Source organism: Crinia signifera, chromosome 5 (genome assembly GCF_055691185.1).
Source record: "Crinia signifera chromosome 5, ASM5569118v1, whole genome shotgun sequence".
Classification (NCBI taxonomy): Eukaryota; Metazoa; Chordata; class Amphibia; order Anura; family Myobatrachidae; genus Crinia; species Crinia signifera.
In genome coordinates this window covers 215,303,727-215,320,188 of record NC_139221.1, presented here as the reverse complement: position 1 = coordinate 215,320,188, position 16,462 = coordinate 215,303,727, and the positions used below count along the sequence as shown (strand labels likewise).

The 16,462-nt window shown below is 44.6% G+C and overlaps 1 protein-coding gene across 3 annotated transcripts in view; it reads right to left on the bottom strand.

The window, feature by feature from the left end:
• HECW1 (HECT, C2 and WW domain containing E3 ubiquitin protein ligase 1) overlaps window positions 1-16,462 on the bottom strand; it is a 404,927-nt gene that overhangs the window by 164,864 nt on the left and 223,601 nt on the right. For all 3 annotated transcript variants that reach the window (XM_083188525.1, XM_083188524.1, XM_083188526.1), the window contains one exon: window positions 13,492-13,586. In XM_083188525.1, the coding sequence (XP_083044651.1) occupies window positions 13,492-13,586 (95 nt within the window). The remainder of the gene's footprint in view (window positions 1-13,491; window positions 13,587-16,462) is intronic.

Sequence of the window (16,462 nt, the reverse complement as noted above, 5' to 3'; positions counted from 1 at the left end):
TCCTGGGGAGGGACGATAATGGGTGCTTATAGTATAGATTAATGTGTCAAAGGGTGCTAGGAGGTTGAATTGATTAATGGCTTATTAGAAAGGAATGGGGATGACTTGGTAAATGGGATTTATTATGGTAAAGTTGAATGGAAGCCAGTGCTTGGGCATGTGGTGTCATTGTTACGACACTGCACAGAAGTTAAATACATTTATAGACAGAGGATTTTATGCAATAGCTTACAATTTCTAGCTGCAGAACACTGGCAAGACATCAGCTGATTTTAAAGTGACAACCAATTCTAATTTTACTTAAAACTGGTTGCCTCTTTAAAGTTGGCTGCCACCTCGCAGATGTCCCACAGCTTCAATGAAATCGGAAGCTACTACTTAAATCCCAGAAAGTGCATATAGAAAATGACTCATCCTACAGACCTTGGTAAACACGTAGATATAGTTTTATGTAAATGTAAGTGTATTGGGGAATTAGTGATGTGAAGCTTTGCCTTGGGTGCCTAGAAACCTTGCAGACAGTGGCGTAACTATAAATTTTGTTTCCCCCAGCCAAAATGTTTCTGGCGCCCCCCCATTCACCTTACACATTACGCCACACATCGTAATGCCCCTTACACTATATGCCACACGCCGTAATTAACCTTACACTATACCACACACCTAATGCACCTTACACTATGGGTGGAATGGAATGCCGCCCGTGTTCAGGGGCAGTGCGAGATGTCCGCCGAACGCTTACTTTTTTCTTAAGGGGAATTAACTTAAAAGGCATGGTTTTGTCTTGTAAGTTAATTCTCCTTTAAAAAAACATCCGAGTTTGGCGGACATCTTGCACGGCCGCTGGAATTGGGGGAAATTGCTGCCCTTGAGTGGGACAGTGGGACAGTGGGTCACAACAAAAAAAAATCACTGTCCCATGAAAATTGGGACAGATGGGAAGTACTGCATGCTGACAGATGATAACACATGGACACGCAGACACTGACATGCTGGCACACAGACAGATGCTGACAAATGGACAGAGCCTAAAACATGGGTGCTGACACATGGATGCTAACAAGTTGATGCATGGATGCTGATACAGACACATATGCTCACACAGATAGCCAATGACATATGGACACTGACAGACGCCTACACACAGGGATATGCTAACACATAGACTGCAAATAGAGACACTGATGCTGACAGATGCTAACATCTGGAGACATGAAACAGGCACCCGGACAATTGACACAAATATGCTGACACTTGACACAGACACTGACTGCCTCCCACTTGCATTCCACTGTAAAAACCAGTGTTTGAAAGGGTTAACCTTATTTTTGTGTTCTCGGGCTCCTGTGCTGCAGCCTGTAGAGGGCGAGGGCTCAGTAACCGGAGTGCAGAGTGCAGGGGAAGAGAAGAGTGCCTTCACGAGCAGGACGTTCAGGAACAGAAAGCAGTGAGAGGGAGGATGCTGCACCAGCCTGTGCGGACAGACAGAGTCTGTGTGTGTGCACAGAAACCCCACCTTGTAGTTCCTGCCTGTGCTGCTGCTGGGAGGGAGGAAGGGAGGGAGAGACAGGACGGACCTCATCTCCTAAACTATGCAGGTCTGAATGAGTGAGAGGCTTCCTGCTGCCGTTGGTGACAGCTCCTCAAGCCATCGCGGGGGCTGCTGCAGTGTAGTTACGCCACTGCTTGCAGATAATGTTTTCAAAGAGAATATTAGGTCATCTATACAATACAGTACTACAAAAAAATATATGGATGATCATTACAAATGCTATTAACAGAAATTTGGTCCATTGAAGGGTTCAGGAGCATCACAAGAGACTTAGGCAGGTTTCACACACTCCGTCTCCTGCCGGACGGTGAAATCCCGCACGGCCAGGGAGCCGTGCCGCACACACTAGTTTATCATGGAAGGGATGGCCAAAGCCCGGCAGCCGTCCCTTCCAGTGGCGGGATCCGGCTGCAACCGTGCGGCCGGATCGTGGCCGTCCCATGAGAGCCGGAGGAGACGCCAGCGGGTTGCCCTGACAACCATGCTGACGCTGGAAGTCACGTGACTCCCACCGCCGGATGCCGGTCCCCGGGCTCAGTGCGGCGCAACAATCACGTAAGTGCACCTCTTGTTATTTAAACTGTGTAACTTTTGCTAGACTTGTTTGTTTCTGCACGATTTTTGCTATGCTGTCATTTTGCACTCATCAGCTGTCCTGATGAAGGAGCGCCAGCTCCGAAACCGTTGACGTACAGGCTGAGTGATTGATTTTTCTCACTATGTTTTGATGTGATTTAATATACCTTTTTACACGTTGAGTGCCGCCTCCTGTTTTTCCATTTACCTGGATCAATTTGTTTGTTAATAATACCTTGTGGAAGGCACCTCCACCATCTCCCTCATTAGTCCAAGTGCCGGTCCCCATCGCCACGTATATATATATATATATAGATATATATATATATCTATATATGGTATCTCTTTACTTTCACGGCGCCAGCATGGCGCCGCGCTACTTCCGGGTTACGCTCGCCACAAACTAAGTCAAATAAACGAAGTTAACGCCATGCCAACATGGATAGTTCATACCTCCACTATCCATGTTGGCATGGAGTTGATTTTAATTAGCGTGGCGAGCGCAGCGAGCCACCGAGCCCGCAGCGTGGGCGAGCGAAGCGAGCCCCGCAAGGGGACTCTGACGCGCGGCGCCATGCTGGCGCCGTGAAAGTAAAGAAGTACCCTATATATATATATAAATATATAGATCTATCTATATATATATAGATAGATCTATATATATATATATATATATATATATATATATATATATATATATATATATTTTGGATTCCGCACACAATTCACTGGATCATCACAGTTGTGCTCACTCCAAGGCACAGAACCATCAAATAGAGTTTTTGAAAGGAGGGCACTCACCAATTCGCAGATAAAAAATTTCTTCGGACTTTATAGCAGCAAGAGATCTTACTCCAACAGAGTTCTCTGTTGGAGTAAGATCTCTTGCTGCTATAATGTCTGTCCTGATGAAGGTCTGAGATGCGGACCGAAACGTTGATGACGACTACCTGAGTTCAATATTTTAAATGAACTGAATAAAAAGAAATTTTTTATCTGCGAATTGGTGAGTGCCCTCCTTTCAAAAACTCTCTATATATATATATATATGGGAAGCGGTCATCTATTAGAATGAACTTAGGTCTTCAGTCATTAGGTCGACCCCACTAGGTCGACGGGCAGGAAGGTCGACCTGACTTAATGTCGACATGGGCCAAGGTCGACATGACTTAAGGTCAAATTTGCATAAAGGTCGACATGAGGAAGGTCGACTGGTCATAAGGTCGACATGGGTTTTTCACAGTTTTTTTAATCGACATGTGCCGACAGGCGGTATTTCATGCCCTACCATCCACTAGGGCGTGGTGGGAGAATAAAATAGTGTGCCGAGCGCAGCGAGGCACCGTGCCCGAAGCATCGCGAGCGAAGCGAGCGATGCGAGGGTCCGATTCTCATTGGCAACTGTGTCCACGTCGACTGTGTCGACATTCGGATCAAAAAACCGTGAAAAACCCATGTCGACCTTATGACCAGTCGACCTTCCTCATGTCGACCTTTATGCAAATTCGACCTTAAGTCATGTCGACCTTGGCCCATGTCGCCCTTAAGTCAGGTCGACCTTCCTGCCCGTCGACCTAGTGGGGTCGACCTAATGACTGTAGACCTAAGTTCATTCTGACAGATGTCCCGATTCCAGATGTGCCGAGCGCAGCGAGGCACCGTGCCCGAAGCATCGCGAGCGAAGCGAGCAATGCGAGGGTCCGATTCTCATTGGCAACTGTGTCCACGTCGACTGTGTCGACATTCGGATCAAAAAACCGTGAAAAACCCATGTCGACCTTATGACCAGTCGACCTTCCTCATGTCGACCTTTATGCAAATTCGACCTTAAGTCATGTCGACCTTGGCCCATGTCGCCCTTAAGTCAGGTCGACCTTCCTGCCCGTCGACCTAGTGGGGTCGACCTAATGACTGTAGACCTAAGTTCATTCTGACAGATGTCCCGATTCCATATATATATCCAAACCAGAAGTGTTAAACAGCGCCCTATATATTTTTACTGTCTTTCCTTTACAATATTAGATGGACCATAAACAGTTTTTAAAGTAGAAAACATTTATTTAAAACATTTAAAACAGAAACCTCATAATATCATATGGAAGGTTTTTCTAGTACAGATGTATTCTTTGGTTTATGGATCACAATAGTAGTCAATGGTTACCCAACGCGTTTCGTCTCTTTATGAGACTTCATCAGGGGTGCAAAATAGTATTGTAGTAGATCTTCTTAGGTCTCTTAATCAATATTTTTTTGTACAATTGAGGTGGTGAATGGTCCGGTTATAGACTCAAAATAGTTTACTTAATTAGTCCTTTTAATACCAATAAATTAGTTGATAGGTAGTACAAATTCAAGCTTTTTGGCTATAGTGGAATTGAACCCAATTATCTCTGGTCTGAAAAATTATGATCTTAGGGCAATAGGCGGTGCCCAATATGGGTTTTGTAGGACTTCTATTATACTTAGGATATTATAACACCGTTGATTGAGATGATTAGCTCTGAATCGATGGTAGGTTTTTGAGTATAGAAATGTAGTCCCCTTATGGTATAGTCAGGGATAAACTTAAGGTGAAATAACTAGCTTTAAATCGATGGTAGTTTTTTTTATAAAAGATTAGTGGTCCCCTTAATGTAATCGGAGATAAACTCCAATGTCCAATATGCGATCTCCTTGTAGAACACAGGAGTATGGATGTGGTCTATGTAGGGATAAAGACCTTTCTGGCTCCTATAGGTGTGTGCTCTCCTGTGTCCAAACACCATATATATATACACATACACATTGTATATATTGCATATTTCATCCATCTGTTGCACCCCAATTTCCAATTTCCTATCGCTGTCACCAGTGCCAGATTAAGGTCTAAATGGGCCTGGAGCTGAAAATTATCAAGGGCCTATTAAGCACAATAATAGGGGTAGTGACCAGCACATTATAATGTGGGGGGCGTGACCAGTGTTCTGGTTGGGTGGTCTGCTCATGGGTGTGTCTCTATTAGTGTAAATACTTTCAACTAATTATATATGCCTGGAAAAAGCAGGGGGCTGGCATAGGAAAAATGCAAAGGATTTAATATAGGGTGGAAAATGGCAAAAAGTTTGCCATATGCAAGGACCTGGCACAGAAAATAGGAAAAATAGAAGCTGTACATATACTTACAGTGGCACACGCAGATGGGGGTTTCTGAATTCCCAGACCCCCCCCCCCCCCCCACAGGAGTCTAAGGGCCTAGGCTGAAAACTGAGGGTGTCCTACAGTATTTCAATGGGTGCAAGAATTTAAAAAATCGTCCCTTGGGAAGCGGAGATATCTGACTTCAAAGCAGTGGTCCCCATCCAAGCCTGTTAATTGCTTTTCCCAGTCAGATATTTCAGGTTCTGTCTGACTTAGAGTTATTCCGAGGGTATATTCCAAAAGCTAGGACTCTCCCCCTTTGATGGATACTAGTAGCTTGTCTTTACTTTTCCCAGAACCAGATATATCAGCCTTCCAGCTGCTGGTTACTGCTCCAGCTCCACACACCTGGTATGTAGTTTTATATACTCGTTGGCGGATTGCTCTGCCTCCTGAACTCTGATGCCCTAGTTCCCAGTACCATTTGGTAGGTGGGATTCTCTAGTTTTTAATTCCATCCAAATCTAAGAAATCTATTTCCGGGAACTGGAGATATCTGCAGTCAAGCAAGCTCTCCTCCCAACAGAAAATTATAAATAATAAGCCGACTCCACTATACACCCCTCCTCTGAGTATTAAACATCCTCTACCACACTGGAAGTTATGTATCAGGACCCCTTCATTCAGCCCAATGCCCCCTTCTCCCACCTCATCTCCCACCATCTGTGAAGTAAAGGGGTAATTAGTGGAAATTACTGATACTGGCCCTACATGCTGAGCGGTTGATATAATACCCCCTACCACCCGCGAGACATCAAAGCTTCCGCTCATAGCACCCCCCACCCCTACCGCTGGAGGATCGGTAGGGGCCCCAATACATTGCTATGCCCAGGGGTCTACACTGCTGTTGGCGCCCCTGTATGTGTATATATATATATAAATTTTTTTTTTTATTATTATTATTATTATTATTATTATTATTTATATACATTTGGTCTATCTATAATACTTTAACTGACCCGGCATTTACTGGGTCACCTAAGTGTCCATCTCCATGCTTTGCTCCGCCCCTCTCTGGAAACCCCCTTCTAAAAATCCTGCATTTGCCCCTGACTTACCTTCCATCGGCAGCTGCAGACTTTGGGCTGCAGTGCCGACCATGTGAGAGCATCAGAAGATATATATGCACACTCCCTCCAGTCAAAGAGTGCAATGGCACACATATATATAATATATATAATATATGTTATATATGTATTACAAATTCCAACACTCACAGGATGCAGGGAGATATATTGCCGGGTGCCCTTCAAAGGTGAACCTGCAGAACGCCAATGTCCTAAGATGCTTGCGGGGTGAGGCGGCACTGCAGTCATAAAAAAATACTGAAAGCCAAAACTTGGTAGACAATATTTCAGCACCTTTTATGTGGTCACCTAAGTTTACCACACCATACACCCCTTATACAAAACATGCAACACAGTAGTAACCCCCTTATAATGTACTTGCCTCTTACACATTTTGCCACATGGATTGAGCCAAAATACACACTATACCAAACGGATTGAGCAAAAATTCACAGTATGCTTCATAAAAATTTACACTATATGCCCATTACATGTTAAGCCACACACGCTGCCAGACTGCCTTAAGCTACGCTTGTAGCGTAGTGACTGTTTGAATTCTGACAGCTTGCCAGCTGCCTAGCCGCCTTACATTATCAGGCTACTTGTTTAGTTTCAGGGCGGAATTGCGTGCCGCCTTACGCTGACTTCTCTGTATTTAGTTTCAGGGCGGCATCGCGTGCCGCCTTAAGCTGACTTCACCGTGGCAGGCCAGTGCTGCTACCCCTAACCTCCTGCCAAGTGAGCGCCTTTCACACAGCGCTTGAGTCCACATGATATGCCCTCTCCTGTGGAGAGGGGATCATGAGGGCGCCAGCAGAGAGGTGCTCCATCTTTGTGTTACGTAGGAGCGTCTCAGACGCTACAGTAGCAATGTAATCATATGCTCCATGTGTGTGATAGGTTTGAGTGCATCAGACGCTCAAGCAGCAATGCAATAATACCCTCCTGCCTCTGACCTCTGAGTAGCTATTGCTCTGATGTATGATATGGCACATTTGAATGTGTTCCAGAAACACCCCCACCATCCACGCCATCCCGAAGCGCGGTGAGCGACGGCGATACTCGTCCTACTGACCTTTTCATACACCCACCATCCACGTCGGTGTGGAGTTGATTTTATATAGTGAGGCGAGCGCAGCGAGCCCCGCTAGGGGACATGGATAACATCACATGTATTCCGCATGCGCTCGCCACGCTTCGGGGCCCGGTGGCTCGCTGCTCTCGCCAGACTATATGAAATCAACTCCACAGCGATGTTGATGGTGGGGGTATGAAAAGGTCGGTAGGACGCGTACCGCCGCAGCTCGCCACGCTTAGGGATGGCGTGGATGGTGGGGGTATGAAATGGAGGCATTTGCCAGTAGGTAACATGGAGCACTTCCAAATGCCTCCATCATTGTGCATCAGACACAGGAGAGTCACATTGCTTGAGCATCTGAGGCACTCCTACGTATCACACACATGGAGCTGCTGCTGCTGCTGGAGCGTCTGAGATGGGGGCAAGTCCAGAGCACCGGCCCATAAGTAACAGCGCATTGTTAAATGGAGGTTTATTTGTATATGTATTAATAAAAAAAAATACAATAATAGGACGCCACAGGCTGCTCCCCTGTATAATATCAGGACCCCCACAGGATTCTCCCCCTGGCTAGTTATGCCAGAACCAGTGGTGTAAGTAGCCATTTTGGTACCCTGTGCCAGAAAGGAAATTGGTGCATGCCCCACCACCAGACTAAAAATAGGAGAGTGCGCGCTGAAGGCAAATGTAGGAGCGATACTTCATGGAGAAGAGGCGTGGCCATATAAAAGTACTAATAACATCGTAACGCCAATAACACATTATACCATACACAGTAATGCCCATTATGTATTATAACACACAGCGTAATGCCCCTTACACAAAATTCCACACACCATAATGCCCATATGATATTACGACACACACATTATGCTCCACTCATTGCCCCAAGTACACCTGCATATGCCTACATAATGCCCAGAGTTAACGACAGTAGTAGCACTGCATATATATATATATATATATATATATATATATATATATATATATAACGCACAGAGTTACTGACAGTAGCAGCATAACTTATACTGTACATAAAGTCCACATCAGTTGCCGACAGTAGTAGTATCACAACTTATACATAATGCCCACTCCAGTTGCTGACAGTAGTAGCGCTGCTTATACGTAACGCCCAAACCAGTTGCCAAAAGGAGTAGCGCTGCTTATACGTAACGCCCAAACCAGTTGACAACAATAGTAGCGCTGCTTATACGTAACACCCACACCAGTTGTCGACAATAGTAGCGCTGCTTATACGTAACACCCACACCAGTTGCTGACAATAGTAGCATTGCCTATACATAACACCCGCACCAGTTTCTGATAGTAGTAGCGCTGTTTATACGTAACGCCCACACCAACACCAGTCGTAACAGCAGTAGTGCTGCCTATAAATATATCCCCACCAGTTGCCGACAGGAATAGCGTTGCTTATGCGGGACACGGCACACTGTAAATTTGCCTGGCTTCCTGGCAACTCCGCCCCTGCGACAGGCTGCTCACCTGCATAACATATAGAAGAGGACACAACTGGCTGCTCTCCTGCATAAATAACGATCTGGACACCACAGGCTGCTCTCTTGCATAAATAAAGGACAGGACACTACAGGCTGTTCTCCTGCATAAATAAAGAACACGGCACCACAGGCTGCACCCTTGCGTAAAAGACAGGACACCACAGGCTGCTCCCCCTGTATAATAATTTGTGTCATGGCATTACTATTATTATATTATACAGGGGGAGCAGCCTGTGGTGTCATGGCATTACTTTTATATTATACAGGGGGAGCAGCCTGTGGTGTCATGGCATTATTATTATTATACGGGGGGAGCAGCCTGTGGTGTCCACCACAGGTGACACCACAGGCTGCTCCCTCTGTATAATAATAATAATGCCATGACACCACAGGCTGCTCCCGCTGTATAATATAAAAATAGTAATGCCATGACACCACAGGCTGCTCCCCCTGTATAATATAAAAGTAATGCCATGACACCACAGGCTGCTCCCACTTTATAATAGTAATGCAATGACACCACAGGCAGCTCCCGCTGTATAATATATTAATAGTAATGCCATGACACAAAATTATTATACAGGAGGAGCAGCCTGTGGCGTCATTGCATTATTACTATACAGAGGGAGCAGCCTGTGGTGTCATGGCATTACTTTTATATTATACAGGGGGAGCAGCCTGTGGTGTCATGGCATTATTATTATACAGAGGGAGCAGCCTGTGGTGTCATGGCATAATGCCATGCCACCACAGGCTGCTCCCCCTGTACAATAATAATTATGACACCACAGGCTGCTCCCCCTGTATAATATAAAAGTAATGCCATGACACCACAGGCTTCTCCCCAGTACAATAATAATTATGACACCACAGGCTGCTCCCCCTGTATAATATAAAAGTAATGCCATGACACCACAGGCTGCTCCCTCTGTAAAATTAATATTAATGCAATGACACCACAGGCTGCTTCTGCTGTATAATATAAAAATAGTAATGCCATGACACAAAATTATTATACAGGGGGAGCAGCCTGTGGCGTCATTGCATTATTATTATACAGAGGGAGCAGCCTGTGGTGTCATGGGATTACTTTTATATTATACAGGGGGAGCAGCCTGTGGTGTCATGGCATTGTTATTATACAGAGGGAGCAGCCTGTGGTGTCATGGAATAATGCCATGACACCACAGGCTGCTCCCCCTGTACAATAATAATAAATAAATAAGGTAGCTGGCAAGCTGCCAGAATGCAAACAGTCGCTACGCTACTATTGTACCTTAAGGCAGTCTGGCAAGCTGCCAATATTCAAGCTAGAGCGTCTCGTGCTGCCGCCGTGAAACTAAACAAGTACCAAACATATATATATATATATATATATATATATATATATATATATATATATAGAGAGAGAGAGAGAGAGATTGTCAAAGATACACCTTCTTAAAGATTCATAGGGCCTGATTCAGGTGGGGGTCTGTGAATGCGCATGCGTGGATCTGCGCATGTACAGACTCCCTGTGCGAATGCCTTTGGTAAGTATCACACTCTCCAAGGCGTTCGCATGGGCAGAGGAGGGCGGGGGAGGCAGCAGGGGAACACCCAGCGTCCCCATGAACTGACATCCCCAATGGAAGCAGCGTCTGCCCCCAATTCCGTCATCAGCAGCCATCTGACAGGTAAGTAGTGACTGAAAGCTGCAGAAAGTTGACGCTTGGTCTTTCCGATATATCTTTTTCCACATTTACAGTATATAGATCAGGTGTGTAGCGAGACGTCATGCAGCTTTTAATAACCCATGAATTTTTATGTCCCAAAATATGTGCCATAATCATCATCTACATATTGGCACGTTTGCACTTATTGCATGGGAAAACACCTTAGCTGTTTGTAACCAATTTATTTTAACAGCAGACTTAGGGCGACTTGACAGATTTCAGAATGGCAGCTCACCTAAACACTAATTGAGGCTTGGGAGGAAGAAAAGTGTGTAGCAGGGGGTGGACAGTTAGTACATCTCAATGTTTAGTTAACATTTCTCTTATATTAGAAAGTAGTAATGTAAGAGACATTTTAACTAAACATTGGGATGTACGTGGACCCCTTGCTACAATGTGGCTCTGTCCAGTGTTCCTGGCAGTAGAGGATGATGTGGGGTATACTGTACATGTGATGTGCTGCATGGCCATAACCAACTGCCACCACCAACTGCCGCCCGCATGCCACATTTCCATCCTCAGTGCACAGCAATATCACTGGCATTTCCTGGGCAGCAGCTGATGTGGACACATGAAAAAAGGCGTCTCAGGTGAGATCAATTTGCAGGCTATTAATCGCTGCCAGTGATTCTCCTAGTGAGTGACTAGTGAGTGGAGCTCAGCGCACAATTACATCTGTGCTTTTTCTTTCCTCTTTTTTCCCTTTTTTTTTTTCTTAAACTTGATCACCTTCTGCCTCCGGTTACAATGAGCCGCCGAGAGTTATCCCAGCTGATTGGAAATGAAGGTCAGTAAAATGTTTGTTTAGTAAATTAAATCTTAAGCTGGCCATACATCAGAAAGATCGATCTTAAGATCGATTGCGCTCATGATTGTGTACAATTTCCCTTGAAATCCCCGGCAGTCCTTGGTGGTTTTTGGACACACAATCTACACACAATCCATCTTACAATCAGTCATACAATCCATCTGCTGCATGATTGTGTATACAAGATGTGCACACAATCTGCATACAATCCATCATACAATCAGTCATACAATCCATCTGATGATTGATTGTATGATTTGTGTACACAAGATGTGCGCACAATCTGCATACAATCCATCTTACAATCAATTGAGATTGTATGATTGGGTACAATATCTTTCTGATGTATGGCCACCTTTAGATCAATGTCTCTTCTCTAGCAGTTGGCCTTTGTAGTGGGAGGGATTATAGCAGTGGTGTTTGGCCAGTGTCCCTGTGTTACTGGCTGGCACCTCCCATGCTGTCAGTTAGATCAGGAACTGCTAAGCATTGGGGCCTGCATCCATACACTCATACTGTTACAGCTCTGTTTTTCAGTTGTATAGTAAGTAATATAATATATAAATCATGTTACTGCTGGAAGTCTTATTGTACACCAGCAATATCTGATCTTTACATGTCACATATGGCTGTTTGTTATATCTACAATATATGAAATATCATTTTAGATGGACCCAGCCAGAACACCAGAGAGCCATGGCTGAGGTCAGGACGCCGCAGACCATCCCGTAGGAGTCCGTCAGCAAGAAGATCTGGACCATCATCAGGAAGAGGAAGGTCTGGACGAAGAGACCATCAGGCAGTTGCAGAGAGAGTAGATCGCCTCCTGCAGGACACCATCATGCGGCTCGTCCTGTCCCATCTCCCCACCTACAGCAGACGCACCATTGCAGACGGAGAGGAACCAGAGTACTGCTCCATCTGCATCTCTGACATTGAGGTAGGTACAGAAATGGCTGTATCGTACTGTCACCACACCTTCCATGTTCCCTGTCTGACAGAATGGCTGCAGGACAACAACATCTGCCCTCTGTGCCGTGCGAGACTCTTCAACCGGGATCATTTCTCCCACCTTTACTGACGGCTCCCCAGCAAAGCAGAACAACCAGACATAAGATCATGGTCTAAAGCGGTAAGTTCCTGTTCTAAAGTTCAAAAGTTTTTACACTTTTACAGTGTTTTTTTCAATTTACAGTTTTTGTATTTTTCTAATTATTAATAAGACTTGTCACTGATCCCTCCAGTTCTAACAATTGTTGTTACACGTTTACAGTGTTTTTTTAATGTTCTGTTTTGAAACCGGAGGGAATTGACGTGAACAAGCTGGGGATTAGGGCTACTGGCGACACCCCAAAAAAAAACCGACATTGAGCAGCCACCTCATGGGTGTGTTGGAAGAGCTGCTAAGCTGCTAATTGTTTTTGAAATGGACAATTAAATCCAACTCATTGATTACTTAATACTTGAACATTTAACATTTAAACCATCGCCGGGTACTTAAGCTAGTAAACCTGACCCTTTTCATCGCCAATAAATCTCCAAGTCATTATTTTAAATTTGTTTACTATTTATTTATTACCAGTTTCTTATATTTTCATCAATGACAATGGTGGAAAACAGGCAGCCTATGCAGCTAGAAATGAATATTTACAAGTCAGGCTGTACACACAGAAATTATATTATGTCAGTTTCTGAGCAACATTTCAGTGGCCATGCTAACCCATATTGTTTGATAGGTCACACTCAAGTAGGTCACAATTACATGGTCAGAAAACATTGGTCAGCAGTGAGCCAATGATGCTCATTTGAGCATGTATAGCGTGACTGCAGCAAAGAGAAATGAGGACACATCCGTATATTGCAAGAACCACAGGAGAACTTCATGTATGACTGCCACTTTAGAATAATGCTCAATGTCCTTGGATTTAAACTGGGACACAATTATAAATGACCACATAAATCCAGCACATCAGAATAACATGGAAGAAATGTAAAACTTACTGGGGCAGAGGGATTTTTCACAGTGATGCTGGGAGTTGTAGCGCGCAGAGCTCCGCTCACACCGTGGTAATACTTAAAACAGATCTTTGTTTCAGCTGAAAAAAAACAAAACAAAACATTAAGACACTGAATTAGGGTTTCATTGAAATTAAAGACCTTATTCTGGGTGTGCGATGTTTTTGGACTGCGCAGGTGCATGCGCTGTGTGCGAGTGGCTATGGTGGACAGATTGTTCGCTGGGCACTCGCACAGAAGACTGCAGGCGAGGGGCATAGGGGCGGGCAGCTGGCGTCATCGGATGTCAGCTGCCTGCAATGTTCTCCTCGAGAACACACACACAACTAAGACACCTGAGAGTGTCTTAGTTATACGTGTACTTACCACATCATCGATGGTCAGCGACCATCGAATGATGGGGGTTTGGCCCCGCAGGCTGCGAATGGATGTTTATGTAAAACATCCATTCGCAACCATGCGGTTGACTCAGGCTATGAATGAGGGGCGGCGGCATATGAGAACGGCAGGCTGAAAATGACACGCAGCGCTGCAAACCTTGCATCGCTGCGTGTCAACCAGAATAACCCCCTTAAAGTACTATCATATAATGAGTATAAAATTGTTAATAAATGTATGGATGTTCAAGTAGTGTACTAAAGGGAAATATAGTGTACTAAGGTTAACATTGCTAGCATATGGTATAGTGCACACGGGGTGGGCGTGTATGTGAACAACATTCCACAAACTATTGATTCTTATGTATACCTTGTAAGCAGAGTCTGCAATGGGCTGGCAAGTGACTAGCACATGGTCCTCACATACCTAACACCTGTAGCATGCTGACCCTGGGCAGGCTTTTACTGTATGCTCCTATTAGACAGCCGCAGGCACAACTCAGTCCGCAGTGGACTGAGGGTGGCACCACTCTGCCATCACATAGAGTAGGGTAGTATAATGGCTGCTGCCTGCTGCACCAGAGAAATGATCCAAAAGGTGGGTACAAATGCTTCAGTAACCCCCCTTAATCTGCGTTTTGCCTTAATTGTCAAATCATGAGGGGCACTAGTGTGTGGTGTGATGTAAACTAGGGTGTGGTGTAATGAGAATGTGATGGTGCTACTTTGTGACCACCCCCCTTTCTTGTGAGACCACACCCCTTATTTGTGCTGGGTGCCTTCAGCGCACAGTGTGTGGGGGGCTTGGGGCGAGGTGGGGGAAATGAGTTCTACCACATCTCCAGGACCACTTTAAGCACTGCTACGTACAGTATTATTTATTTATTTATAGTTTCTTATATACCGAAGCAGGTTCCGTTGCGCTTTACAATGGTTGACAGAGATAAAACAAACTGGGTAATGACAGACAGTCTTGGAGGTAGGGGGCCCTGCTGTAAGCTTACAATCTATAGGGATATAGGAGGGAAACACAAGGACAGGCACCAGTAAGAGCATAGCAGTCCCACCAAGTTACAGGTCCAAAAGGGACACAACTTTACTATAAAGTACAGATTGTAATAGCTTGAGTTGGATTTATAATGTCTCCAGTGAGTGTAACTGCTAAAAGTACAATGGCCCTGATTCAGCATGGATCACATATGATAAGCTGCACACTGCCCCCAGGCTCCGTTCCGAACAAGCAGAGGCTATCGTAACATTACCCTGGCAGCAGCAGTTCTCACACATCCCTACGTACAGCCAAGTATAACCATACGAGTTGAAAATTGCTTCTGGTGGGGCAGAATTCATGGCTGTGCAGAGGCAAAGACTAGATTAGAGAGCCAGAGAGAGGATGCAAAGAGTGAAGAACGAGGAGATCAAACAGTGCAGGCATGCAGTACAGCTTGCTATTTATCCTTGTAGAGAAGCGGGTCATTGTAAAGCCCAAACCCTCATCACCATAGCCAAAGGCAGGATGAATCTTTTCCTAGCTCTATTCTACCCCCACCATAACGGTGCTAAGTACATAATGGAAGACAGGATAGGCTCACTGTCTGTAGTTCCTGTAAATCATTTATATATTCAGTGTTTTAGTTCTTTGTCAGGCAAACCTATATACTGTCCAAAGCTGGTCATAGTCACATTTGTGCCCTTTTCATCTGACAGATCGGGCCGAGAAAAATGCCCACCTGTAGTAAATGCTAAAATAAATATTACACCGTGTCCATTTGCACCGTGTCCATTTGCAATGGTGAAGGCTTGTGCATGCACAGGCCTTCACCATTGCTCCCCATTTGCAGAATGACCAGAATGAACCAGAATGAACTAGAATGACCACCATAGTCCCTTGCAGGCAGCAGCTTCCTCCTTCTCTGTCCTGGGCACCATTTTCCCTTCTTCATCCCAGTCTTCTGAATGGTATCTCCCTTGGTGGGTACTCTACTGCTTCCCGACAATACTGAGTAAAATCATCAAAAGTAATGCCCTCTTACTGCTTACTGGACAGTTCTGCATTCATGTGGTTCCAAAAATGTAAAGAAAATATATTTTTTTAATAATATCTTTATCTTATAGGGAAATTTTTTTTAATAAAAAAATAAATTATATTTTCCTGTAAGGGTTCTATGCTATTGCCAGCCTGAAATGAGAAGAAGTACTGAACAAGGTTGGGAAACTTTTGGGTATTGGGGAAAGCTTTAGAAGAAAGTACTATTTTCTGCAAAAAAGGGATTTTTCAATAATTATTTCTGGTACCGATTACAGTGCACAAGAGAACTGCTTTAGGTCATTGACAGAATAAGATACCATAGCACAATTTGCCTTTTCTCTGGAGGGGGAATGGCAGTGCATGGCAGTGCATGGCAATTCATTCCTTTTAAACTCCGCCAATAATTCCATCTAATGGTGCCCATACACCATTGATGGCATGCGATGCATTATTGCGCTGCAATTTCTCTTGAAGCTCCCCTTGAGATAAATTGCAATCCAAGTGCTTTTATTTGGCAAACTATGTGCATACAACCCTGCGATAAATCGCA